Here is a 26,613-nt window from a genome sequence, read left to right as displayed (position 1 = left end):
GCGAACCTGCGAATCTGGTATCAACCTGATATAGTCACGTGACATGCCCTCCTAGATTGCATTGGAGCAGTTCTTTTCCCTCTCAACGCCAACGCCCAAAACTCCCACGCCATTCAGTGGTGATGCTAGGCAGATTGCCGTTCAAGAATGACCCTCAATACCTCTGCCCCGCCATCAACGACTGCCTTATCGCCATGATCTGCGCCCGCTCATTCGGTCCAAGCGCGTCTATCTGCTGCTGCGTCATGCTCAGCACCATCTGAAGCAGTTGCTGCTGATCCATTGCGGGCGGCCCAGGCTGTTGCTGCGGAGGCGGCTGATAGTGTTGCTGCACGGGCGGTGTTGGTATCGGCAACGGCTGCTGCGGCATTGGCGGATATCCTGGGTACTGTGGTTGTGGGGGAGGCTGTTGGTACTGCGCTTGCGGAGGAGGTTGGTACGGCATTGCGGGTTGCATTTGTGGTGTCGGCGCCTGTGGTTGTGGGGGAGGTACGGGCGCGGGTGGAGCTGCGGCCGCACCTAGCACGGCGGTGTCTACGACTTGCGCCAGCGTAGTGTGGTCAACGAGACCGAGGAGGAGTAGAGCCTGGAAGATGGCGTAGGAGAGCTGGGGCTGGGTTCTGAAGAGCTCGTGCGCTTGAGCTGGATTGTCTGTTGCGACCTTCTTCACTTGCGTCATCAGGTCCAGTAGCTGTGCTGGAGGGAAGGCACTGAGTGTTTTCGATATCGCGTCGGGCGCCAGCAAGCCTGGCTCAAGCTGCGCTCCTGGCGGCAGAGGCGGTAGCACACTGGACGGAGGTGCTGTGGCATCTTGTCCTTGGCCGTTCGTCGTTGGCTGTTGTGTGGTGTTGTAATCCATCGGCGCTTCATCCCCTTTGGCGCCATCTTTGGACCAGTCGACTTTCAGTGTCCTCCCCATGAGCTCGTAGTTGTCCAGGTTCCGTATGGCTGAGGCCGCGGCGTCTGGATCCGAGAACTCGGCGAAGCCAAAGCCTTTTGGTCGGCCAGTATCTTTGTCGTAGACGAGGCGGAAGTTTAGTACTTGACCCACGCGGCCGAGAAGGTCTTTGATTATCTCTTCAGTGACGCCTGTGAGGGTTGCGTTAGTGGAAGCAAGATACATCCAGCGTAGAACTAGGACCCACCATATGGGATGTTCCCGACAAATACCGATCTGTTGCCGTCCGGCATCTTATCTTTCTCGAATAGACGCGGCCAGTTTTAATTTCTGGAGCTTTCGCGTCGGCCAAAACAATCCGGAAGATATTCTATCGGAGGCTGCGTGTTCGGTGGATTGCTGGTTGATGATGAAGACAGTAGGCGCGAAGCCTTTGGACTTGCGCGTCTCGCTTTGCGTTGCGATGCGCTTCAATAGTTTACCTTGATGCCCAGGTGCTCGGAGTGGAATTCATGGTGAACCAAAGCTGTCGGGTCCGTGCGTCGCTCTGTAGACTACTCAACGTCACATCCCTTTGCTCAGTATGTATATGCATAGCAGTATGAATGTCTTTACTCGTAACTCATTTGTTCATTCTCGTGCAGCTTGGTTTTAACTTTCCAATTGACAGGCCAGCCAACGCCATGTTGCTCATCAATCTTTTCCCACGTGAGAACCCGCCACCCTTCAGAGCTTACTCGAGCAACACACCTCCCCCTTCTCCCCAATCTTCCCCTCTACGCTCGGCTGCGCATGCGTCTCGCTCAGCAGCGCACTCTGATTGATCCGCTGCTCCGACGGCGGCACATCCAACGCCGGGTTCCTCTCAAAGAAGTTGACCGGCTTCAGCGCCACCTTGAGGATCTCACATGGCATGACCGGGAAGTCCTCAATCCTTGGGATATGATTGATCCCGAACTGGACGAAAACCACAATATCCTCATCCACGATGTCATCCTTGCGATCCGCCCATGAGCGCACTCCGGTTCCGCCACGAGACTGGTTGGTGTACTTCCCACCAGCGTAGAGCTCACCGTCCTGGTACTTGGTCACGTAGATGTTGTGGTCCGCGAACTCGGCGCGCTTGAAATGGTAGCTGTCCCTGTCCGCCAGCATCTTCTGGAACGCCGGCGCCATGATCTTGTACGCGACCGGCTTGTTGTTGACGGGGTTGCGGATGGCGGCGTTCTGGATCTTGAAGACGCGGTTGGCGTCGAAGTCGAGGTCATAGCCGCCAGACTTCTCGATTACGGTTTCATTAGAGACGTAGCCGACACCGTGGGGGTTGAAGTCGGACCGCGGCATGGGGCGTGCTTCGTCATATACCAGCCGGTTGTTCTGGCCATCGATCGCAGGGTCAATGCGCAGGGAGAAGATGTGCTGGTGGTGTACTGCTAGCACGCCGGGATGAACGACTGTGCCAAAGTCGACAGAAACGCCCTCGTCGATGGGCTGAGTTGAGAGGATGCCGGTGGCTCGCACCTCATACATCACCTCTCCCGCCTGGTTGAAGATGAATGCCAGAATGTACTCATAGTTTGACACGGTGATGATGGATTGGAGAACCAGCTCCCTTGATCGAACCACCGCTGCTCGGCCGGTCCGGTAGTTGGTATGCTTCCAGCCGATGCCAGCATCTTGCTCGTGGATGCATATGCAGTTCTCCATCGTGACTGCCCCACCCTTGTCGGTTGAGATCACGCCGTCGAGATAGTAAATAGATCCAAGGCAATCGCATCCCAGCTTGAGGTTGTTGGCCATGAGACCAGCGCCTGCGTCGCCCAGATCGAATGCAGCCTTCTTGTGATATGGGTGGCGCGGGTCGGCGTACGGGATGTTCATGTCGGAGAGCGCCATCCGGTAGAAAAGCTCACGGCCAGCGTATCGCACCTGTATCAGTTTTTAGTAGAAGCTAACCCTGATTCCTTGGATACGACCTACGTCGTAGAGAACCATGCCCTCACGCTGGTTGAAGCCGACTCTGAACTGCCACTTCTGCCACTCAATGACGTGGGATGTGCCTTGCTGAGTGACTTGGAAGCTACCACCGTCGGGTTGAACAACATTCAGGGGCTTCAGGTCCGTCCTCAACTCTTGATACTCCGGGATATACTCGTTCGGAGGTTTGATCTTATATGGCCTCGTCTCGCTAGTAGTGTTGTCCGCACCAGTTGGTAGTAGATCCACCCGAATGACTTTCATCGTTTCGGTGCTAACAACCGGCGAGATATTGAGCGGAAGTGCATAGTGATTCGAGTCGGCTTCATCCGGATTCAGGGGGTCGCGCATATACAGGAAGCATTGGTACATTCGATCGTCGTCATTGATGCCATCGGAGCCTATCAGTTATAGTTAACCCGTGTTCCGTTCCAGGAATTCTCCGGCGTTCTGTACCATATATCCACGGATCGCTTATCACCACGGTGCCCTTGGGAAGCTGGAGCTTCGCTATTTCGGCTTGAACGGCCTCATCTTCCAGGGCGACCTTCTCAATAGCTACAATCTCCTCCGCATCACCGTTGGCGTGTACATTGGGGCCTAACCGGACATTGCTCTCGATCTTGTTGGAGGAGAGGTTCACGATGCCCTCATGGAACTTGTTCTGTTGTAACACTAGAAGTCAGAAAAAGCGAAGCTCTCTCAACCAATTTGTAGGTATGCGCTTACAGTGCTACGAAGATAGTAGTTGATGAAGGCCTTCCTGGCGATTGATGGCGCGGATTGCCCATTGTGCTCTGCTTCTAGGAAGGGCAGAACCTCTGCTTTTGGCGGTTCCTCGAGAGTAATGGATTTGAAGTGGAGGTCGGTGTTACTCGGCCAGACGCTTCGCATGAGCTCAGCGGCTCTGGTAATCTCATCACCAGTCAATGGGGCGAGGGGGTGGGCGACATGCTGCGTGACGAGGTTGACAGCGGGGCTCGAGTCGACGACTTCGGTAGACATGGTTATGCGATATGACTTCAACAGAGAGAAGATGGTGAAACGTATGGGAATAGACTTGGGGCGTTCTCTTTAATATACCTACTCACACACACTACTCCAGCAAACAGCGATAAGAGTGGAGAGCTCCTCACTCTCCCGCATAACGTTCCCATGTGTACGGGATAAGCCCGCCTAAACTCCGACAGTTTGCAGAGTGCCGCATCGACATGCCAGTTTGAGCCTAGAAGCTACCAGCCCCTGCAGCGACCCGTTGAGCGTCCTCGAACCTCTCAGGATAAGAAGACTCGCATGGGAGTGACACTACTCAAGGGCAATGGTGTCGTCTCGTAAGATCGGCTGTTCCTGCAAAGTGGGCGTTGCCATACCACTTCAAGCAGCGACGTGAGGTTATCGCTATAACAAGTGCACTCATAGAGAGAGCACTTCAAGTCATGCAGAGGACTTACGTGCCTCGTGAAAACCATGAATGTTTTACGTAAGGCAATAATATTGCAGCATTTGGAAACGAGTTGTAGACACAGGACCCCTCTGAGTGTGAAAGTGCTCGATAGTATACACTAGTGGAGTGCCTTGGCAAGAGTACAAAAGTCCTCTTGATATAGAGAACGCCAGTCTATCTTGTGAACCCGAATGCACCCATGTATTGATAACGCAAACTCAGAAGCAAGACACGCAATCAAACCGGCAACCCCAGTCATCCATAGTCAGGTGGACCGCACCATAACGCCTCACGCATGCAATCAACATGGTTGCTAACAGCAGTCTTGAACTTGATCCGCTCCATCGTGAGAAATTGTCAGCAAGAATCAGGTCAAGTTCCGAGAAACCGAAGCAGCCCAAACGGCCGCGTTTTCCTCGATCTTGCACCGTGATGAGCCTCAATATCAGCCGCAGAACAACCTCACATCGGCTTACTCAGTGCAGCTCACTTCTTCTTCGTTAGCACAACCCATACAGGCGGCCTATCTCCACCCCTCTTCTCATTCCAACCGACCTCGCCCAAAGGTTTCTTTGCATTTTCCGTGCCCTTTTTGATCTCAAGCCCCTTGATAAATTTCCCGCCTCCAGCCTCCACGATCTCAATGATGCTCTCGCCTCCACCCAGCCGCTCCATCAGGGTGCCGACGCTCCAGTCCATAGGCGTCCTCTGGATGCTGAACTGCAGATTCGGCCCCGCGTCTTTCCACGGCTCTGCACAGTTACCTATCACATGGATAGTCGTGTACTTCTCTGCAAACATCAGGTTGACTCCGCCACGGAGGCCGCCAGCCAAGTTGTTGCGCGGAGCAGCAGCAGCGGCAGGTGCGGGTGCGGGTGCGGGTGCGGGCACGGGACCAGGGCTAACGGGCACCGGAGGGGGGCCAGCGTAGAAGCCTGGCGGGCCTCCAACAAAGACTACTGGTTGGGGTACGGGCCCAGGGACGATGAGGGGAATGGGGCCTGGTGGCGCGATGAACATGCTTGGGCCGGGCCAGAAACCACCGTTCATGGAGGGGAGGTAGCCGATGCCGGCGCGCCATTGGTAGGGTGGGGCGTTCATTGTGGGTGGGTCTGGGGTCTGAATGCAGATGTAAGTGGTGTGTAAATGGAAGTAACTTTTTCTTTCAGACGGAGTCTTCTCATGCGGAACCGCAGGCTTCTTGAAACTTGAGGGTAGAGGCAAGAGATGTTTAGTGGATGCTCACTTCTTCTGCTTCGACCTGGTTATGATGGTCTGGATCCAGAGTTGCAGGGTCGACGGGGACCAAAAGGGTTGCTGCTGATATGAGGACGGTGGCTGTTCGCTTATTCGGTTGACGTGCGATGGAAAGATCCTCCGGATGTGAGAGGAGAGATGTCCAGGAGAGTTGACAGCTGATGAAATGATGATTAAAGAGAAGATGAATGGGATCGGGAGCTGGGGATTGGGGAGGATTTAAGGATGATGCATGCGCTGGCACTTTCGCCTCCACGCTGCACGCGGAGCCTATGCGTGCGCGAGCAACGGTCATAGAAGCAGATTCACTCGGCTTTGTGCCAGCGTGGACGCTGTGACTCAGAGAGGCGAAGCATTAACTAGGAGAATGACATGGTTGAAGCCGGACATAAACTGTGACTTGTAAAATCACGGCGGCTTAGGGAGAACAGCACCGAGTGAATCTCCGTCGGTGGCGCCGCATCTGATTCATGCCGAAGTTACAGGCCTCGACAGCCTTCAAACCGATGACACGTGGTGAATGTATGTATACAATGTGACTGCAAAAAGCCGTTGACTGCATCAGAAAATATGTGGCGATGGTAGTACTCGTAGGTAGCTCGGTCATAGCGGCTCAACCTCCAGCAACAACAGCAAGGCCTTCATAGATCTTCCTCTTCACCTTGTTGAACGTCCCATCAGTCTGGTTAGACCCGAGAACACTCACGCCTCCACCATCGACCTCGATCTTGCCCGTGCCGGTCTTCCTCACCGCAACCATACCGTTGACAAGTAACGTGCCTTCACCCCTGAACTCTGCAGTAAGCCCAGAGGCTTGCATGAGTTTGCGCAGATCGGCCAGTCGGAGATCACCCACGTGAAGTGGCTGTGCGACCGATCGCGTGGCTCCTGCCATGCTTGCGGGAACAACATCGAGGATGGGCGTGCTGCTCTCTGAGTCCTCCTTTTCCCCTGTAGTCATCTTCTGTTTTTTCTTGGCGTTCTTCTGCAGTGCTTCATCCTCTGCCGACTCGGACTCCAGCAGACCGGTGATGGCAACAACGCCTAAGCCTCTGACGTTCTGCCAATGCAGCCGTCGGGCGAGATGATGACTCAACTTCAGCGTCCAAGCATTCGTGTCCACACTGGCGTCCACGGTTGTTCCTATGGCAGGTGTGAGTACCTCGAAGCTGCTCTCGGAGGTAGTTTCTGATCCTGGGCTCAGTAACTTGCGACAGTCGGCGGCCAGCGCAAGGGTCTCCTCCTTCTCACCAGCAACCAAGATCAATTTGCGAGGTCGTATCAGTGGTATTAGCATTTGCAAACTCCGCTTGTCATGTAGGCCGGCGAAATCTATGTAGCCAATCTTGCACTCAAAAGTCATGATTTGTTTCGTGATCGTGACCTTTAAGGGCCCTTCCGCAGTTTTGACGTCGCCTTCTTCGTCCGAAGACTCGAAATCTTCATTGTCGCTGACTTCCGTGCCATTGCTGGCGGCATCGCGCTGCTCCTTCGGCTGGTCTTCATTCTTCTTCCGCCGCTTGTTGACGCCGTTGGAGGTTCGATGGCCGTTCAGTCCAGACTTGGTGCCTACGTCATCCCACTTACGCTTCTGGCCAAGCGCGTTCTCTTTCTTGGGCTCCCCGTCGCGTTGAGCTTCTCCGTTGACTTCGTCCTTCTCTTCTTGCCGTATATAATCTTCCGGGCGAATAACATCTCCAAAATCGTCGGCGCGTCGGCGCTTGGCCACAAACGGGAACATAGTCTCCCTCCCTTTCTTACCGCGGACATCATAGTCGTGGATGAGTTTGCCGCGAATAAGGATGTTGATTCCTAGTTCTTGATCGCTAAGGCCTAGCTTATGGCGTGAATGGTTCATTGCGGCCGAGACATTGAGAACTTTTCCCTGGCGCTCCTCATCGGAGTCTTCGGACGTCGTCGATGTGGTGGAAGAGCGGTCGTCGACAACATCAGCGGACGTCTCTAGCGAAGCTCCCTGACCTGGCTGCATAGTGTTGTGAAGCTGTCGTTGCCTTGCCAAGTACTGCTGGTAGAGCGGAACCTCGTTGCCAGCAAGCGCAGCTGTTTCGACTAGCTCGACCGCCAAGTCCCTGCCCTCCATGTCGACGACTGTTGCAGTGTCGGTCTCCAGGTTCGCCCCTGTACCTGCTTTCCCCTTGTATATTTCGAATAGTGACCCAGCAAGGCCATCTCTCCTTTGATGAGGCCTAGATGGACGCTCGGTCAGTACTATGAGATTACGTCTGTCTTTCGCAACCATCAGTATTGCGTCTTTTGAGAAGCCCCATTCAAGCGAAGAGTCGCTGGCCAATATTACGCGTGGCGACGTCTGGGACAACATTCGGCGAAGTTGAGACTTGCGCTCAAGGAGCTTCAAATGCTTGAAGTCGAAGGGTGCATTAACCGACTTCGATTGATCCTTCCCACTCCGTTCGCCATCGGCAGCACCTCCTCTACTTCTGGTGCGCCTGTGGCCCTGGGAGCCTTGAGCACCACTCGCTGTTTCGAAATCGCGGACGATTGATTCGTTCATCCACTCCAGCATGCTACGCACATATCGCATAGTGGCTCCACCAGTCCTACCGGCAAGGTACAGTTTGGATTCCTTAAGAGCTTCGAGTCCGTCACCAGTATGTGCCGCTTGCCAAGCATTTTCGAGCAAGTATGCGAGCTCAAGCACACGCGCACTCGAGTCTGTGGGAATCAGAACAGTTCCTCCGTTTGACACGGTGTCTCTGATCATGCTCAACAGCGTGTCGTCTCTTCTCTTCCTGCCCCCCGGCGGAGCGACACGTTCAGCACCTTTGCTGCTGCAGACCAGTGCTGTTGGCCGTCTCAGCTGCTCCTTGACCTCTGCTCCTGTCTCGCTGAGCCACTCCGCTCCAGGGAAGACGTTTTCCCTGCTCTGATTCCAATCTACGGAATAGACAATCGACTCCAAACCATGCTGTATGTGCCATATTGTCCCACCTAGCGTATGTCCGGCACCATACGCGGTAACCGTGAGGCCATTGAGGGGCGGCGAGAATGGTGATGGCAGAGGTTGGTGTGATTGAGAATATTTCAGCGGATTGATCAGAGAGAAGTATTTAGCGATTTCGTCGGCAGTAGGTGGTTGCAGCAATATATTCGGAACGCCTCCGGTTCGCGCCGAAGGACAAGAATATGCCGATTCTGATAGAGCGGCCTCCGGGATGATCGAGGCTGCCAGCGGAGTGGAGGAGTAGACGTCTTGCAGCAATGTGCGACCCAAAGAGATGACGGGGGTTGTAGCGTAGATCGGGATGCGCTTGAACAGTGGGAAATGCTTGCAACAATGAACGAAAGCGCCCAGATGCGCCGTGGTCGCGTGCGTTAGGAGGATAATTGACAGAGTAGGAATCTGCCTATGCGATAGACCGACGAACTGTTAGCAGGCCGCCATCGAAATCCTGTGACAGTAGCCACGGGCTGCTGAACTTGTGATGAGTACCTTTCAAGCTCCTTAAGCTTCTCCGCATCAAAGCTCTCGTCCCATCCCACGTCCACAAGTATTTTGATTCCTCCGTCCAGCTCTAGGAGCGATTGTGATGCCGCGGACGTAGATTGCGCGCCGAGAAGGGGGGTGAAATTAAACATGGCGACGACGCCGGCTGCGAGGGCTTGTTGAGAGTCACCGCATTATGCTCGAAGCGTAGGAGGACCTTTGATAACTTGCGACGTTGCAAAGCATGCGTTCACGAGCTTCTGATGCTGCTCACCTGCAACTTCACGGCTTCACGCGTCCGTGTCTTTGGCAGCGACCGGGGCCCTCCAGAGCCGCGAACGGGCCGAACTAAGGCAAACCTGCCAAGAACGGGACCGTCAATTGCGCCGGATGGGCCGTCCCAGGGCCAACATAATAAAACGTTGTCCATCCAAAATGGGCTAACTAAAGCGGCCGCTTAATGAGCAGCGGCTTCTTGTGTTAACCCTTGGTCATCGGCTGCTTCACTTAGTATCACCTTGTTTTCTCGAAGTACCTTTAATTCCATGCTCAAACCATTGTCGAGCGCGAGCACTTTGGTGGGTCTAGGCGTTTCGTGTAAGGCGCCCATCGGACGTTCGATGCTCTTGGGACAATGTCGATAATCCACGCATTCCTTTGACGCTTGAATGGAGTGAGGCAATCTCACGATCTTTAAAGGCGGCTCGAATATCAGACAGCACTTTACATGTTTGGGAACGCTACTGATAGTAGGTGCCGTTATCAGGATGATAACACACTTCAGGTTTCTTTGGTATTCCGTATAGACGGTAAGCTCCTGATAAGTTGAGAAGGCCCAGACACACGCCGGCTCTCATTCAGTTTACTCAGTTTCCTGCTCTCATATTAACTGAAGCTTTCCCGTAAAAGAGGATGCCCTAAATGCTTAGTATTAGCCGTGCGCGGTCAAGTAATTCAAAACAGAACACGCGCCGCGGCGATTCGCCTTGCATAACATCCCACTCCTGTTGTCAAAACTTGAATCTCTCCGCGGTCTACCGTTGTTCATGCACTGATGTGAGAACTTATGTTACAGTCAACCTTTGCTTTACCAGCACACCGCCCGACCCGGTTTAACATGGAACGTCGTGGTCGCATTGTACAACCCCCAATCACCAACTAAAACCCTCAAGAAGTTTTGGGTGGTAAATGCCGGACATCAACGCAGATAACCCCTCACTGGCAATAGTCGCAGTGCCCAATCTGGAGAACATGCATGTTCATCATGTCGTTGTGCGCAGGTGGAACTTCCTCGGCATCTATGCATGGCCTGCATGGCCTACATGCAGATATCCGTCATCAAGACCAACAGGCTTTGAATTTTCGTTTCGATTTGGAACGACAAGGTGCTGACGAATCCTCTCAAGCGCTCGCGAAGGTCGCTGTGAGTGCTCAAAGAATGACACGGAGACCCACCTGTCATCATCTGTGCACTCCACAGGCAGATGATCAGTTGCTCTCGCTGGAAGCAAGGCCGTTGCATGGCCGTATGTTAATGCACAGGCTATTCTTATCGCTTAACTTCGAGATCGCTGACTCGTAGAGCTATCTTCTTTCAATATTCAAGGTTCCAGATCAGAAGATGGCCTTGGTACGGCATGTGAGCGGAGTTCTGCAATCACCGACACCGATGAACGAGGGAGGTGACCCCAAAAAGGTTCGGAATAATTCCTCAATTTGGGCATTGCTCGACAGCGCTCGTTAACGCCGCTGCAAAGGCCTTGCTGCAGGAACAATCAGCATCTAGCAGGGTCTCAAAGCTTGTTGGCGCGTCGACTGGCAAAGACTGGTTAGGTGAAAGTCACGAAATCCTTTGGCTGCATTGCTGCACTTTTTCATTCTCTGCTGCAGCCTCTACGTACTCTTTTCGGAAATGATAGCCGTGTACAAGCGTTGGCGCTAGCGGATATAACCGACATCCAGCTTCGTGCAACCCTGGGGACTCAAGGTCACCGATCCCAGTAGAGGGGAGGTTCAACAAGGTGCGTTTCGGCCCGTAGATCTTCTGTCCTGACACGACACCCTTGGAGTCGATTTTTAGAGTTTCAAGGCTGAGCATGACCGAGTCCGATGGGGAGCTGCGGAAGCCGATGACTTGCATGCTTTAGCGTCTTCGAAGCAAACCAGGTCGAGCAACACGATCCAGCGTCCAAGAGACCGACTCCACAGCGACGGGCTGAGACCATTGAGATTTGGTAATTGATAGTATTGCGTAACCAACAGAGGACCAAGCTGGAGATATCATCCATTGCACTCATCGCTGCAGCAGTATCTGACTACATTATCTGATTGACCAGTGTTCGACACATCTCAACCTTGGATCAAGAGTGAAGCTTATGCTTCTGATGAGCGAGAAGTATAGGTGGCCTACCAGATGACCGTCGAGATGGTCCACCGTCCCAGCAATGAGCGCATACACCAGACCGGTTGCTCGGCTGCTGACCCACTTCTGCGGCCTAGTCGAGCTCGCAGGAGGCGCCGAGCGCTTGCGCCTCTCTTAGTTTCCAGTCGGATCGATGCCGACAGTGTCTTGCTTGCTGTCAACATGTGAAAACTTGAACTTTGCGCCCCAACTAGCAGAATCGCAAGGATAAGCGCCATGATAGCACGTCACGAAGCAGCGTTGAGCTGAGCTACCCAGGCTGCCGGCCGTCTCTTCAGGGACTCAACGACGACGGACCAGTTCGGACATGGTTCGCTAGAAACAGGCCTCGCCAGAGATACTTTCGGACCTCCTGGATAGTCTCGAAGGCGTGCATCCAGGTGACAACGATCTAACGATCTACACAGAAGCAGCTCTCCTCGGCTGTCGCCGAGCTTCGGTTGCCCCGCACAACTTGCTCCCCGTTCAAGAGACTGCTAAAGAGCTGTGTATCGCGTCAAAGCTCAGGGATCGCTCCCGCATACATACGTGTTGCACGCGAAAACGGGCGATTTAAGCTTCGAAACCTGCATGGACGCGTCGGTAGGGGGTGTGGACGGCAGTCTGTGGTCAACTGCAGCCGTTGGGGCCACGGCTGAACCCAGTGAGTCTGACAACGGAAATCAGCAACGCAATCCTTTTCGCTTGACGAAAGCTTGCTGTGCAGTGTCCCGAGCAATGGACCTGTGACAGGCAGCTGGGAACCACGGTTGGTGCTGGTTTCATGCATGTCGACAGTTGACTGTCCGTCTAGCTTTCTCCCATTTCCGGGTTGAGATGTCGGATTTATCCGTAAGCGTCAATTTAAGGTTTATACCCCTGTCCGGAGAGACTTTGCCTCTTTTGTGCATTGCGTCTTGCCCCCGGTTCCCCAGAATTCTGGACTGGCCCAGAGGGGACGCACTATCTCTCGCTGCTGCAAGCGCGGTGGCTTCATGCCTGTATCGTCGAGTCCGGCACTGCTAAGGCCGTTGAGCTAAAGAAAACATTCCGAGGGAGCAGCCGACTCCGGTCGATGGCTTTCGATACTCTGCGCCGCACGCTGGCCCAACTCAGCTGCGAACAAGCGGGGAGCCCGCTCTCTCTCGGAACAGGATTCCATCCAGTTGCCCCAGGCGTTCAGAAAGGCGAGGAATGGGCGGCAACAGCCGGACGCACGGTGCATACCGTGGCTGGGAGTTGCACAAAAAGTGTGCATCCGCCTGCTCCACAAAAACGTTGAAGGCGTCAATAGCCTTGCAGGACATCCACCATGCTGGTCGCCAACGACCCAAAGACTCTTGCCGCTTAACTACCGCAGACGAGCAAATCAACGCCCCCAGTTGCTTCAAACAGGGGCTCGTGTTCAAGGACTCGGCTCCGATGTTCAAGTCCAGGCGGCGGAGGCCATAGTCCACGGCCCTTAGCACCAAGACTTCCCGTCAAGTTTATCTAGTCAGGATCACTGACCATGCAGTCGATCGTCTCTGCAAGCATGTCTGCAAGCATGTCTGCAAGCACTTCCCTGAGCGCCGGGCGAGAGGTTCTCCGTTCGCTTCTCCACAAAGCTGCACTGATCCTGCCGTGATCGATCTCCGCCCTAGGAGAGCTCTCTGCAACACTGATCTTTGGTCCCAGGAAGGCTGTGAGAGACTGGATCTGCCCTCCATAGAAGGCGCCCACGTTTTGCAATCCAGTATCCAGTCGAAATCAGGCGGGTCTCTTGCTCGACTATCGAGACAGAAGTACCAGCTGGCCGGCACCTCCCATTCCGTTCTGAAAGACGGCTGAGAAAGATGCATGGCATGCTTCAACCCCCAGTCGCCAAGGCATTGTTCAGGGGACACCCTGTGGACCCGTAAGGATCCTAGCGTGTGCTGTCGGTTGGCTCAGGATAGCCGCTGAGTCAATAACAAGCTTTTGAATTCTGGGCATATTCTTTCAGGGCACACCCTAGTAGGATTTCAGCACTGTGCAGCCCGCTGCAGATCGGCCAAAACGGACCTGGGCATCGCGTCGCACCACTCTGTTCGACTGCACGGACGCCAGCTCGTTCGCTAAAGAAGCTCTCCCCGCGCTCCCGTTCGCCATTATCAGGCGAACGTATCCGGTCTCTGTTGGCTGGTACCTCCCTCCGCGTTTCGCAACGTGCATTGGATGGCGCTCTAGGAGTTTTGAAATCTTTGGCTTACGCCAGGGTTCGGCAAGCTGCGTAGTCCCTCTGCAGCCAACGAGATAGCCGTGGATCCGTCGTCTCTGCCGGTAGCTTTGGCTCAGGCAAACAGCGGACTGCAGGGTCCAGAGGAAGATATCACTGCCGCATCGCCTAACTCGGAGACCTGTCGACCGCCCCCCTACAGATGCCATGAGACGTGGTTCTTCTTCAGTCTACCCAAAGTCCGTCTGAATGGCAACAGAATTCTTCGGTCCAGCACCGCCAGGAGGGCATGCGCGACTCAGCATGAGCTCTTCATCACAGCCCTCGCCGACATCAAGCGACTCGACGACCAACACGCCTACGTTCAGCTTTCATCTTTCATATGTGAGCGATGCCTCTCCGACGGAAGATGTCGCCCCCAAGATCGAGGAGCTCGAGGACGACGAATTGGAGGATATGAAGGTCTTGCCACTCGTCGACGGGGCTGATGCATCCCCAAACAATGTCGTTGCGAAGCGGCCTCGCGGACGACCTCGAAAACACCCGATCTCGCCACAATCTGCGGTCAGCAAGACGCCGAAGGGCCGTTCAAAGACAGGCTGCATAACGTGCCGGAGAAGGAAGAAGAAGTGTGACGAGACCAAGCCGATATGTAGGAGCTCCATCTTGCCTGCCTATCTGTACTCGACATACTCATCCAACGGCCGAAGCTAACAATCGCTGCAGGTGTCCACTGCCAGAAGAACAATGTACATTGCGAAGGGTACCCGCCGAGGGCATACTGGAAAAGTGGGAAGCAGAGGGCTGAAGAAGGTTCAGAATGCCCGCAGGCCCTTGGCCTATGTGTATCTGCTGATCGATACAAAGTGCAACGCCCAAACGTGGAGATACCTCGCGAGCTGCCGGTGCTTATCGAAGGCGTCGAAACCGACATCGATCGCTTCTTCCTTCAGCACTTCAATCTCAACCTTAGCAAGGTGCTTACTCTGTTCACCGAGAAGCGGAACCCGTTCAACGAGGTCTTGCTCCCGATGGCCCTCAGACACAAGGGTCTAATGCACTCTCTTCTCTGTCTATCAGGCTCTCACCTTTCCGCATGCGAACCGACAAATTCTTCTTGGGGAGAGCGGCAATACTATCATTTCCAGTGCGCCATCGAGAACCTGCATACGGATGAGAACATGGCCAAGTCTATCGCTGGAGACGAGACGGCCATTATAGATGATCCGACTGTTGCCCAAACCCTCGTGCTTTGCCTGAAATCTATCTGCGCAGGCGAAGTACATGGAGAGTACAGGCCGCACATGGACGCTGCAAGACATCTCATTCAGAAGCAGAAATCTCGGAACCAGGAGTTCCAGGGCTTCCTGATCGAGTTCTTTGTCTACCACGATGTCTCGAACTCCCTGACATCTCTGGACAGGCACTCGGTGCTCATGATGGAGGATTTCAAACTGCCAGAGTTCATGATCCAGCCAGAGTCAGGCGCCTTGCTGGGCGTAGTCGACGGCCTATTCGGCTACATCTCCAAGATCAGGCAGCTAAGAGACAGGATACGGACTAGAAGAAAGCAGGACCTCAAACCCCTAGTAGACTACGACATCCTCAGCGACGCCCAGGAAATCGACGCCGCTCTGCGCGACTGGGTCTGTTGTCAACCAGCCGACACTCCGCGCTGGATCGCGTCGATGCTCTACCGCCAATGCACCTGGCTGTACCTTCACCGCACCATCTTGCCCTCAGTCCCCAATCCGAACCTCCGCCGTGCGGTCGACCAGGGCCTCTTGTATCTGCAGCATCTACCGCCGGACTCGTCCACTCAGAGCATTCTCCTGATGCCGACGTTCCTCCTCGGCTGCGCTGCTTTCCACGCTGAGCAGCGGCCTCGGATACAGCAGGCATTCGCGGACTTGCAAGCATACTCTCAGAACGGCAACATCACGCACGCCAAGGCGATTGTGGAGAAGGTGTGGGAGATGATTGATGAGGGCCACGAGGAGGAAAGTTGGGACTGGGAGTCGATAATGGAGAAAATGGGCTTAGACTTCCTCGTCACGTGAAGTGCGCATGCATACATGCCGGTTGGGTTCTTCGACACGTTTTCTTATTGGGCCGTCTGAGGGCCCTCGTACATCGGTTCTGACCTCACGGCATGATTTCGGAGTCTGGGCGGCAAGCGATTGGAGAGCGGTGGTCGTGTTGGGTGGGCGGCATTCCAATCACAGGCATCTCGGGTCGGCCTTTTGGGATCAAAATTTGCTCGGTAGAGCTCACTGCGCTCATGTTCATGTTTACGTCGTTACAGGTTGCACATATCCAAGGCGGGCGTTCAGGAGTACACCACTCTGCAGTCTCCTTTCGTTTTAGAGTCGCAGTGCGCTCGGAGGTATATCTGCAGCATGGGTAGAGGCTACTGCGCGGATCCGCAGGCTACGACGACTAGCGTAGATGTTTATGCCCACTCCCAGACCACGAATCGACTTCAGCTATGAGCGGATTCTGGGAGAGAATGCGAAGAGATTGGACGGATAGCAAAACGAAGCCAGGCATCGCACCCATAGACGCTACTTGTATGTGTAGCCTGCTCTCGTGATATTTACCGATTCTGCATCCTGCTTCCCTGTCAAGGCCCAGCTGCGCCAGCCAGAAAGCGGGAACGCAACCTCGAGCTCATTGCAAGGAGGCCACTCCCATGCCGCTGCTTGTCCCCACTCGCTCCACAAAGCGGCTGAAGCAACCCCACCCTAGATCTCGTTCGGGGTCGAGCACCTGAGCCGTGAGATTTGCCACTACCTCCCTTGCTCAATCATTCCGCTTCTCGCCTTGGACGACGGGTTCGCGGAGGTCCCGCCAGCCAATCGCGGCATATAACATGGTAGTTACACAAGGTCAAGGCATGTGGTTTGATGCTCGTTCGACTGCTTGACTGCTCGGTTCTGCAGCTCGCCTTCGCGGATGCCTCTTACAAGGGTCAGCCCTATGCGGTCAGCCAGCCCTCCCTGCTTCCCGCTTTCGAGCGAACCACTCAGGCACTGTGTTGAGTCAAAGCAATTGTGTTATTGGCTTCATGTAGCCGGGAGGGCTGGCAGCCTGCACAGGGCTTACCCGTGTCTCGTTCGCACATTTGACGACCTCGGAAGCCTGCCACTGGAGGCCTGCCGGGGCTGGGTGGCTGTTCGGAGGTGGCGATAGTCTACAGGGGCACTGGGGGCCACCAGGCAGGGCTGGGGACGGGGTCGAGGGATCTCGTTCGACATGCTCAAAACGGCCCGGTACCTGGGGTACTTCGCCACCTGCTTGTCAAGGACGGGATCAGCAGAGCACGGGCGCGCTGATCCCCGTTTATCCTGCCTGATGATCAGCACTTCGTCGACGCTTGGCCCGGACCTCAGCCCTGTCGAGATTGGCGAGAGCGTAGAATTTCCGGGCCCGTCTCGATGAGCCGGGGTGGTGATGAGGATACAGAGATAAGGTAGCTCCGGCTTTCAAACCAAGGGAAAGTCCGCCGGGGAGGGGAGGTCCCTTGGAAGATATGAAACATGGAGAAGAGCAAATGGGAGACTTTGCCACGTACCGTCGGAACCCTCCCGTCTCTCAGACCGCTAAGGCCTTGCAACAGCGAAGCTGACAACATCTTCCGAAATGGCCAATCAGACGGTAAAGAAGCGCCTGAATGTGGGATATCCTAGGACACCTCGCATCACCACACAGCCGGGCTGAAGGATGTTTCTCAGAATTTTTGGAGGTGCATCACCACACCACTGAGAGGTTTGCGATTTGCAGAAGATCATTCGAGGATGCGAGTATCGAAAACAGCAGAGACAGTGGTCCCCTGCATGACTGGTCAGACTGTCAGGCTCCTGCTTGACGAAGTGCTTCCGATATGCACATTCATCCTCGCACGCAAGATCGTGGCTAGAGCTGGCAGATCCACCGGGAGGTCCTTCGATCAAGGTTTGAGAGCAGGAAAAGGAATTGTGTGTTGCAGCGGCTCCAATCGAGTACTACGATATGCGCCTATCTCAGTTGGCTCCTTGTCAGTCATCAGGCGCACCTGTGTGGTTCAGTTTGTTCAGGACCGGTTCCCCTTGCAAGACAACCTCGTGCTTCTCCACATTTTTGTGCTGCACATCTCGCACCGCCATCCTGGTCGGTTGTAGGGCAAAACAACCACCGCCTACATCGATTATCCTTGAAGGTCAATATCAGACCATCGTGACAGGCCCCATCAACCCCGGTCTTGAGACACAGCAGCTTGCGGCCGAACTCCCGCGATCATGTGATGAGAGCGGTGAGAGCAAGTTTGAAGCAAGCAAACCAGGTAGTTGCTGATGTTTGGCCATGGGTTTCAATCCCGTCGAGTCACAAGCTGTTGAGAGCTATCATACTCACTTTCCCAGTTGTATCTTCTCCGCTTCAACTTATGCATCTTTCTGTCCCTGATCCACCTTCGCGCTCAGCACCATGTACCGTAGCAACTGCCACACCCCCATCATCTATACCGCGCCACCAGATAATCCCGTGCCGCGCGGCCTTCATTGCCGTTGCGCTGTCTCTCGATTGCCACTACTGTTTAGGTGGCTCTCAGCCTCTCGCCTGTTTGGGGCCAAGATTCAGACGCTAGTATTACAAGAATCAGAAAATAACCTAGGAGCACTTCCTTCAGGATGATTATCATCACATCCTAGACGCCAATTTCCTCGCTTCCATACTGTACAACCGGTCTCGTATTCTCCCTTGTCTGACAGGGTCCCTTTGATAGGGTTTCAACGAGAGTGCTGCATAGATTCGTGCAGTTGTCTCAGTGGACGCAGTGCACCTCCAGGGCCTGTGCGGACTTGGGAGTAGACCCCCGTCAAAAACGACATAGCGATCAAACCATGCGAAAAGATACGAGAGCATGACAGGGTTCTCTGGAATGACGGGGACGGAGGGTGTTCCTTAAGCGAGCTTGTCGCCGAGAGCAGATACTGACCACGTCTCGCGGCTGTAGCGTCCCTAGATAAACGCGATTATCCGGGCATTTACAGGGGGTGTTCAAGGTGGTCGGCTGAGATCGGGCGCTTGGTCGGGCGAGCTCGAGGAAGGTCGGGTGGGCTTGGCGATGGTCAGCTCCGCAGGAGCTTGACTGGCTGATAATTCATGTGTTTGAGTGAGTGGTGTACGCCACGGAGAGTAGAGTTCAGTAAGTCGTTAACATCTCAATGTTATTGTTCGCACGTCCTTCCTTTCCTTGTCTCACTCCAAAGTTCAGTCGTGTCTCAAGCTTCAACACAGCTGCTGTAAGGAGATATGTCGGCACGCGCAGGTTGGTAAAACTAGGTACAATCTAAGAATACAAGGGAAGTGAGGCGGCTGCACGCTGATACCAAAGGGAAGTGCGACAGTTTTACAGCAAAGACGAGCATCAGGCCAGGCGCCGATGAATTCGAACTTAGGAGTCTGCGTCTTTTCCTTGTCCCAGCGAGGCCATCAAGCCTCCTAACACCGAGCAGGCCCAGCTCCCAGCGCCCCGTTCTTCCGCAGTCGTTTCTTTCCATACTAAGCTCGCGTTTGGAGACAAAACAATCGTCGCATAGAAACTATCTCATCCGCTCCCCTCATGTAGCCCTCGTAAGCAAAAGTCAACTGCTCTTGATGTCCTTCACTGAGTCGGCCCTTTCGCGCAGACACTACATGTCCGCCAGGCGCCATACTGTACGTGGATTGCGAGGCGTGTGTTCTGCATTGCAAGTCCGATGTGAGAGAGCAGGTCGGCTCCCGCACTCCTACGCCGCCCGGGAGGTGAGTGGTGTCTTACCGCCGAACACACTATGCTTGCTCATCCTCCCGAGTGTCGTCACTGTGATAATGATGCTTACGGCCCCCTTAACCAGTTAGGCCGCCAGATCAACACTTCGAGCCGATTATGGACTACAAGCCTAGCCTCGCAACCTCGGAACTGAAGACGCAAGGGGGTTGGGGTGCCTGACAAGGCCGCACAATCGTCGATGGAGGATGCAGAGAATCACTACCTCGCCAAGCGGCGGAGTTGAGATCTGCGGTATCGACTGCATCCCTTGCATGCGCTGCGAGTGTGAGGTGATGTGGGATGAGGCTCTGCAGGACCAGCGCCCACGTTTCAGAAGGTGGCACGGCGTGGCCCTAAGGTTGGCCTCATGTGGCACAGAGCCGGAGATTGAACTTCAAACATCGTGACATCGGATGACAAACAGCGCTACCTCCTCTGTTGCATGCTGAGCCTGCGGAGCTAACTGTGCTGCTTCGTTGATACACTCTCCTGGCATGGCACAGAATCATGATACTGTCGAAATGTTTTATTGTTCGTAGTGCACCTCAAATATCTAGACGACCGGGTTGCCCTCCCAACGAAGCGGGCCAGCGCTGAGTGCCATGAGGCGGCCTCAACTTGGAGAACGCTCATTAATGAGGCAATCCTCGGGTAAAAGCGTACCCTCCCGGCTACCAACAAACAACTAAATATCCTCCGAATGGCTCAATCGGCGGCCGGTAGCGGATGGCGTCAAAGGGTTCCTGCATTAGCTCTGCCGCAACCGCAGCCTCAACCGGAACATTACTCCGCATGGAGCTTGTTGAGCGGCTGTCCGTTAGACAGCCGTTGACAGCTGTGAGACATGTAACCGTCAAACGGAGATACTTCATTGGTAGTGTGCGACCATATGTACTTCCACTGTGTGTATCGGTCTGAAATGCGTTGATCAGCTCTGCGAAATTGCACCATTCTCTCTGGAAGTCTTGGAACAGCCTGAAAATTGGTTCCGGGGCAGCAAGTATTGTGGGACGATTTCTGAGTGGGGAATTAACCGCAATCTGCTGCTTCACCCGGCCGTGACGACATCTCGACACTTCGACATAAGACCGGAACTTTCCCGCCTCACCTCGTCCCTCTTCTTCCTTCCAACTATAGGATCTACCTGCCTTCTTTCCTCCTCTCTTTCCTGACCACCAGTCACTCGTTCCGCCGCCAGGCACTTACGCTCGCTCTTCCTTGATCTGTAAATCCTGCGCTCTTCATGATGCGGTTCAGCAACTTCGTCGCCGCTGCCATCTTGGCTAAGGCAGCGCTCTGTCAACAAGCGTACGGGTGAGTGATATTTCTTTTCTTAGCAATGGCGGAACCCCATAAAGAAGATCTTGAGAGACGGGACGCCTTCAAACCGTTACCGTCATCGATACCTGGATATCACCAACGCATTCTTTTCAATGGCGCCACGAAACCGAGGGACTACCGCGAAGCATACAAACCCAGACGTTATCCTCAAGAGCGAATTAATCCAAATGGTCCAAGCGCGGCACCAGCCCCCGCTGGAATATCATCTCTATGGGCAAGACAATGTCCATCCCACAGCGTCACCGCAGTCTAGCCAGACTCCTCCTCAGTCTGACCAAAATTCTCCCCAAGGCGGATACATGCAATACATCGAATGGATATGGATACTCCAATACGTCCTATGGATACTCGAATTCGCCGTGTGGATGCTCCAACTAGTAGTACGGACAGTCCAGAATGTGCTTTGGTGGCTGGCATCCACGACCTTTGGGAAGCGCCTGCAGTATGCCGGTACGCGATTGGGATCTACCGTAGCATCATCCTTCTACGATTGTGCTGACACACTCGGTGGGACGATTCGTCGGCAGCTAGGAGCTCTCGGCGGCGATCACGGTGGTCTCGTACACTGGGAATCCGTCCCGAGCTGGCACCCCAGAATATTCTCCCTCCTTGTGGTCATCTTTTACTGGGGCGCGTACTGGGTAGCAGTGAACCTCCTACTGATGACCCTTAGGAGTGTGTCTGCTTGTAGCGTCAGCACCGTCACCTCCTACGTTCCAATTCACCCACCAAACGTGCCAGATGTCACAACCACGGTTTTCGTAACCAAGACCGCTCTCGAGACTGTGACTAGCTTGGTCCGCGAATCCTCATCAGCGACCGCAGTGGGCCCTACCTTCTTCTACACTGTAGACGACGGCACGACGTCTTGGTTCAATGGATCTCCTACTGCAACCTCCCAGCTCACCCTCAAGACAACAGTAACGGTGCAGCCCTCTCCAGCCACATCTGGCGTAGGCGCCAATGGTACCTCGACCGGCGAAGGGGCTGGAACGACAATCCGTGTGACTTCTCTCCAGACAGTACGTCAAACCGTGACCGAGGCCATCACGCTGACCACCACTCCGGGTCCTGGGACTTCGGGATGGAACACAACTACCTCTGCCGTCACCGCAGGGCCTACCGGCGTGGCTCCGTTGAATACTACGATCACTGTTAGCGGCACAGCCTATACTTGGCACTTTCCGCCCGCGTCTACGGCGAGTTCATCACCGATACTCTCTACTGCCAACACGGCTTCGCAAGGGATTCCGACGACCAGCTCGGCGCTTGTCGTGAACGCTACCGGGCTTACCTCCACTTCTGTCACTTCTGCCACTCTCAACTCGAGTTCAGCTATTCAGGTTAGCAGCACACCAGTGGACAGCTCACCGTCGTACGCCGTGCCTTCCTATGGCGCGCCACCGTCAACCTTCTCTGTTGTAACGACGGCTTCTGGCGTGCTCTCAAGCTCTAGGGTGCCCGCTACCCCAATCACGAGATGGACAGCAACTCCAACTGCAAATGTTACGTCAACTGCGCTGCCTACACCGACTTTGTGTGGCGAGTCTGGCAATTTCACAATCAATGTAAGTGCAACCTGATCGGAAATCACAGGGCATATGAGACGGTGTTCTGCTGGGCACGATCGAGCTGACTGAGATAGTGGGACGACACTCCCATCTTCACTCCTTCCAATGGAACTGGCCCTGAATATCCGCCAGTCTTCAACCCGTACCACCACATGTTCTACGCCCAGGGCTACGGATACGTCCCTCCACCAGACGTTGCCTTCGCACCAGTCTCCCAGCCGCACCTCGCCATCTACTCGCCAGAGATGGCCCGCGACATGACGAGCTCTCCCAACGCCGGCTCAGTCCGTCCCGGCGAGATCGGCGCCGGCCCTCGCAACAGCATGGCAGCGTTCTGGTTCGACGCCTTCAGCGTCTTCCTCGGGTGCGAGAACGAGGGCCCGGACGAGTGCGAGATGACCATCTCGGGCTACACGTACGACGCGGGACACGAGTACCAGGAGGTGCTGGCGGTGGAGCAGGCCGTCAGCCTCCCGCCTTGCACGCGTGGCTTGCTGAAGTGCAACCTCACTCCTGTCGAGCTGTCGCGCGAGTTCCGTGGCCTCTCTGGCATCCGGTTCGAGGCGCGCCTTGCGGATGGGGAGGAAGCGTCGGCGTTCTTGCTCGACAACATGAGTATGGGGTGGGCGGACAACAGCTGTGCGGCTGGGTTGTTGCGTCAACGGTCGCGCAAGTAGTCGGCACTGGGCTGCTTGTGGACCTCGGTCGTGCGCTGTTCGGCGATGGACATTCTGTACGAACAGTGAATAGGTGGGAGATGCAGGATAGAGCTTCTGGCGGGGGGGAGGGTGACGCGATGTACTCTCGCTGCATGGGATGGCGTAGTAATGAGCTGTGAGCTATGTAGTCAAACCACTGGACTCTCTCTAGCTCGTAACCCCCTTAGTGTAAGCAAGTCTTCTGTATCACAAAACACTTTAACAAAGTCACTCGCTCGCGGCACTCGTATACACGCAACCGTTAGAGACACAACACCATCTTGTGCGCATGCCGACCATGAAAACTGCAAGACATGGAGCATGAAAGGGGGGGAGCGCGCCAGGACACATGATGGACATGTAACAGGGGTCCGGTTTCAGCTTCGGATACTGTAGGTTGTTTCCGCTGGCTGGCTGGCTGGCTGACCTGTGAAACAGCGGCCGCACGGTCCGGGATGCGGATCGCTGGCCGGGGCGGGTGAGGCTTCCCTGGTCGGTGGCTTCCACGGCTTTCGTGGCTTTCATGGCAGGAGGCTCTCTAGGCTTTCATGGCTTTCATGGCTTTTCCTGGCAAAGCTGGGGTTGCGGGTTGCTGGTTGCTGCCTGATGCCTTACGGAGCATCTTGTATTGAGCCAAGATGATCGAAGTGCTCACTGATCACCTTGGCTGGCTGGCTGGCTACCACTTTGATTGCCTAGGCCTTGACTGCACCGTCGCCCTCTCGAGGTCTGGGGCTGCTGACCTGGTTGGCCTGCTGCCTGTTTGTATCTCCAGGGCTCTGTTGGCAGCAGCGGGAATCGGGGGCGCTTGTTGAAGCCACTGGCAAATCTCCCCGCCAAAAGCGCTGTTTTACTAGACCCTGGTCACGATGCTAGAACCAAGCCCTTTCCCTCTTCAACAAGGCATCTACTCTCTTCCCACGTCGACCTCATCGCGACAAGCATACTGCGGAGCAAGCACCGCATTGTCTCTCGGCAGCTCTCCATCTCGAGCCTCCTCCGGACATAACTCTTGCTGTCACGCCGCACGTGGACCACCGGGCGCGGATAGATCACCACTCCAACCATCTGCATCTGCGCCTGCAGTCCTGTGATGCGGCTAAGCGAGGCGTAAAGTCAAAGTCACGCCCACTCCGACTGCACGACGCGCCGACAACAGCCTTCTCATCTGAGGGCAAAACCCCCCTACAGGGCTGCAACTGCAATCTTGACCGCCTCAGTTGCCTGGCTGTCGCCCTACCATCGCCCTGCGCTATGACAGCAACGCCTGCTGCCGCCCAGCCTCCGCCCTCCTCGCAGAATCCCCACAGCGCCCGCCAGCGAACAACTATCGACTGATACCCCACCACTACCTCACCTGACGAGTCGCGACAGCGCGATGAACAACTACCCACCCTCTCAGTACCCGCCTGCCAGCACCATGAACGGCCACCGCCTTCACCACAGACAGTCCGCCGATTTCAGACAGCCAGCCTCGAACGGCGCAATGGCGAATGCGAACGGCAACGGACCGGTGCCCGTACCCTCGGGCCCACCCGCTCGCATGGGAAACGGACATCCGCAGCACATGAGGGGCATGGCCGGCTTTGATGGCCCCAGGAGTCCACCGAATGGCGGCAAGAGTGAGCGACCATGACGTGAAAGGGACACTTGAAGCTGCCCAAACGCTGACCGGTGGATAATAGACACCGCCCACGTGCCGTGCAAGTTCTTCAGGCAAGGAGCTTGTCAGGCCGGCAAAGCGTGTCCCTTCATGCACTCGACCGAGCCTTCGACCGATGTAGCGCCTTGCAAGTACTTTCAAAAGGTAGGACTGCAACTCCAGACGGGACGGTTCCGCCTGAGGCACAACTGACGTCTCCAAGGGCAACTGCAAATTTGGCGCAAAATGTGCTCTCGCACACATCCTCCCCAACGGCCAGCGCGTCAACCGGCCAAACCACGTCGGCGTTGGAGGAGGCCAGCACAATCGCGCGAACCCGATGCACCAGATCGAGCCTGCGCCGGCAGGCAGCTCCATGCTCTCCGCGCTTGTGAACATGGTTTCGCCTCCTCCCTACCCTTATCAGCCGCCCGAAGACCTCTACAATCCCGCTCAAGCCGCACAGAAGACCAAGTACGACATGATCCCCACCATAGATACCACCTTCTCCTCGCATCCCGGATCTACCTACGGCTCCCCTCCGAACGACGGCCGTCCCATCATGTCGCCGCAGCTGAAAGGCCTCAGCATCCTCGACGCCCCCCTTCCCGCCTCCTTCGACAGCCAAGGCATATCGCACATGGCGCGCTACGGGCCCATTGCCGCCTCGATGCCCGGCCGATTCGGTCTCGACACCTCGCCCCCTTCCTCCTACCCAACCAAACCCCATGACTCATCCGCTCTCCGCACGCTACACACCTCCGCCTTTGGCGACGCCCGCAATGGCACCAACGGCATAGCACTCGGTTCCTCTCCGCCAGCTGCAGCTGACGAACCCGTCGGTCGGCGCATCATGCACTCGGAGCGCTTCTCCTCGAAGCCAAAGCTCATGTCTGCATCGCTGGGCGCTCGCCCGCCTCTCAGCGCAGACGACTGGGACGACGAGAACTTCGCCTTCGAAGAAGACCTCGTCCCGACCTCCCTCCACGAACTCCTGACCCCCCAAGAAAAGATGCGCCGCTTCTCGCGCACCGCCGCAGATGACGAGCTCCGCCAGTCCCTCTCCGGCCTCGGCAGCACCCCCGTCGACGCCGCCCCCCCAACCTCCAAATTCGGCTCCCCCCCACTCAACCCGACGACGTACTCCTCATCCCCCTCTCGCTTCTCCGCCCTCTTCTCCCGACAAAAGTCCGATTCAGCAGACGCGCCCGGCGTCTCCCCCTCCCCGTTCGGTCACGTCGGATCTCCACTCCGCAACTCGTCCCTCCACCCCGGCGCGTCGCCAAGCCTGCGCGCCCTCTCCCGCCCGCCCTCCGGCGACGTCAGCCCCTTTGTCAGCTCGCCCCCGCGCCAGGCCAGCATGAGCATGATATCCCAGCAGCTGCAGCGCACGCGCCTGACCTCTCGCGCCGAAGCGGCGGAAACTCTGCACCCGGGCCTCCCCTCGCGCGGCGGCGCGTCCAGCTCCTCGGCGACCTCCGGCGCAGGTCCGCGCATGACGATCGACCGTGCCGTGTCCAGCTCCTCGAACGTCGGGCGTGAGCGCATCGAGGAGGAAGAGGTTGGCGAGGCGGAGCAGGAGCAGGGGCTTTTCAGTATGGATGGCCTGGAGCCGCCGACCGGAGTGGGCGGCAAGAAGGAGAAGCGGTTCAGTGGCGGGATCTGGGGGTGGGGCGCCAAGGGGAGCCGGAGCCCCAGCTTGGGGCCGATCGGGGGTGGGAGGAGGGAAGGCGGGTTTTCGGGGCTGTGAGGGGCCCGGGGTTGGATGCGGTGGCGGTGTTAGACAGGAGGGGACAAGAGGCGAGACACGGCGGTTGAGGATGCGGGCGCTCGGTGGGCGGTTCGGCACTCGGTTGCTTTGTCGGCGAAAACGGATTTCGGTCCTATATCCGGACAGCACTTTATTCTGCCGGCATGGACTTTACGGTTA

The 26,613-nt window shown here is 55.8% G+C and overlaps 7 protein-coding genes across 7 annotated transcripts; 3 read left to right on the top strand and 4 right to left on the bottom strand.

Moving 5' to 3' along the window:
• Positions 1-154: 154 nt before the first annotated feature.
• Positions 155-1,191, bottom strand: W97_03132 (uncharacterized protein; the record flags this gene model as incomplete). Its single annotated transcript, XM_007781031.1, has 2 exons — positions 155-1,089; positions 1,146-1,191. The coding sequence occupies 2 exons, from the start codon at positions 1,189-1,191 to the stop codon at positions 155-157; spliced, it is 981 nt and encodes a 326-aa protein (XP_007779221.1).
• Positions 1,192-1,624: 433 nt separating this feature from the next.
• W97_03131 (uncharacterized protein) lies at positions 1,625-3,880 on the bottom strand (the record flags this gene model as incomplete). The annotated part of the gene is made up of 4 exons (XM_007781030.1): positions 1,625-2,827; positions 2,879-3,276; positions 3,332-3,539; positions 3,605-3,880. The coding sequence occupies 4 exons, from the start codon at positions 3,878-3,880 to the stop codon at positions 1,625-1,627; spliced, it is 2,085 nt and encodes a 694-aa protein (XP_007779220.1).
• Positions 3,881-4,805: 925 nt separating this feature from the next.
• Positions 4,806-5,420, bottom strand: W97_03130 (uncharacterized protein; the record flags this gene model as incomplete). Its single annotated transcript, XM_007781029.1, has 1 exon — positions 4,806-5,420. One exon carries the CDS (start codon positions 5,418-5,420, stop codon positions 4,806-4,808), a length of 615 nt encoding a protein of 204 aa, XP_007779219.1.
• A 769-nt stretch (positions 5,421-6,189) lies between these two features.
• Positions 6,190-9,194, bottom strand: W97_03129 (uncharacterized protein; the record flags this gene model as incomplete). The annotated part of the gene is made up of 2 exons (XM_007781028.1): positions 6,190-8,962; positions 9,049-9,194. The coding sequence occupies 2 exons, from the start codon at positions 9,192-9,194 to the stop codon at positions 6,190-6,192; spliced, it is 2,919 nt and encodes a 972-aa protein (XP_007779218.1).
• A 4,749-nt stretch (positions 9,195-13,943) lies between these two features.
• W97_03128 (uncharacterized protein) lies at positions 13,944-15,700 on the top strand (the record flags this gene model as incomplete). The annotated part of the gene is made up of 2 exons (XM_007781027.1): positions 13,944-14,292; positions 14,367-15,700. 2 exons carry the CDS (start codon positions 13,944-13,946, stop codon positions 15,698-15,700), a joined length of 1,683 nt encoding a protein of 560 aa, XP_007779217.1.
• A 5,371-nt stretch (positions 15,701-21,071) lies between these two features.
• Positions 21,072-23,020, top strand: W97_03127 (uncharacterized protein; the record flags this gene model as incomplete). The annotated part of the gene is made up of 2 exons (XM_007781026.1): positions 21,072-22,340; positions 22,418-23,020. The coding sequence occupies 2 exons, from the start codon at positions 21,072-21,074 to the stop codon at positions 23,018-23,020; spliced, it is 1,872 nt and encodes a 623-aa protein (XP_007779216.1).
• A 1,399-nt stretch (positions 23,021-24,419) lies between these two features.
• Positions 24,420-26,433, top strand: W97_03126 (uncharacterized protein; the record flags this gene model as incomplete). The annotated part of the gene is made up of 3 exons (XM_007781025.1): positions 24,420-24,663; positions 24,727-24,848; positions 24,907-26,433. 3 exons carry the CDS (start codon positions 24,420-24,422, stop codon positions 26,431-26,433), a joined length of 1,893 nt encoding a protein of 630 aa, XP_007779215.1.
• Between the last annotated feature and the right edge of the window lie 180 nt (positions 26,434-26,613).

The sequence above is a fragment of the Coniosporium apollinis genome (assembly GCF_000281105.1).
Source record: "Coniosporium apollinis CBS 100218 chromosome Unknown supercont1.12, whole genome shotgun sequence".
Classification (NCBI taxonomy): Eukaryota; Fungi; Ascomycota; class Dothideomycetes; genus Coniosporium; species Coniosporium apollinis.
Note: the sequence above shows the minus strand (reverse complement) of the source record. Positions and strands in the feature narration are given on the sequence as shown.